The sequence below is a fragment of the Sinocyclocheilus grahami genome, unplaced genomic scaffold, assembly GCF_001515645.1.
Source record: "Sinocyclocheilus grahami isolate Dianchi unplaced genomic scaffold, SAMN03320097.WGS_v1.1 scaffold2079.1, whole genome shotgun sequence".
Classification (NCBI taxonomy): domain Eukaryota; kingdom Metazoa; phylum Chordata; class Actinopteri; order Cypriniformes; family Cyprinidae; genus Sinocyclocheilus; species Sinocyclocheilus grahami.
In genome coordinates, this window is record NW_015507258.1 from 2,868 (window position 1) to 3,379 (window position 512).

The following is a 512-nucleotide window of genomic DNA, read 5'->3' on the forward strand; positions in this document are numbered from 1 at the left end:
TGTGTGTGTGTGTGTGTGAGAGAGAGAGAGTGTGTGAGTGAGAGTGTGTGTGAGAGTGAGTGAGTGTGTGTGAGTGTGTGTGTGTGTGTGTGTGTGTGAAGGACGCACCGATGCTGGTCCGCAGGCGTCGGTTCGGAGCGGTAAACCCGTCGATGGCTCCTGTACACGCGTTGAGTCGGTAGAGCGGACAGATGCTGCAGTCCGGTGAAACTCGGACAAACCGCTGCGTCAAACTCACGGCCGACCGGACCGCCGCGGACGCCGCCATGACACTGTTTTGATCACATGACCTGCGCTGGCCAATAGCAGCCTAGGCGTGATGACGACACTACAGAAGCCTCACAGAAACGTAATCACGACGTTACAAAGTGTTGAATTTGAGTGATTCAATAAATAAAAATAAAGAAATCACGACGTTACATTGTTACATCATAGATCATAAGTTATTGTTTTCTGTGTGTGTGTGTGTGTGTGTGTGTGTGTGTGTGTGAGAGAGTGTGTGTGTGTGTGTG

The 512-nt window shown here is 50.6% G+C and overlaps 1 protein-coding gene across 1 annotated transcript in view; it reads right to left on the reverse strand.

Annotated features, from left to right (window-relative positions):
• LOC107573978 (adrenodoxin-like protein, mitochondrial) overlaps positions 1–321 on the reverse strand; it is a 2,653-nt gene extending 2,332 nt beyond the window's left edge. Inside the window, exon 1 of the mRNA XM_016260440.1 lies at positions 109–321. Coding sequence (XP_016115926.1) covers positions 109–268 — 160 coding nt within the window. The 5' untranslated portion in view covers positions 269–321. The remainder of the gene's footprint in view (positions 1–108) is intronic.
• Positions 322–512: the final 191 nt, after the last annotated feature.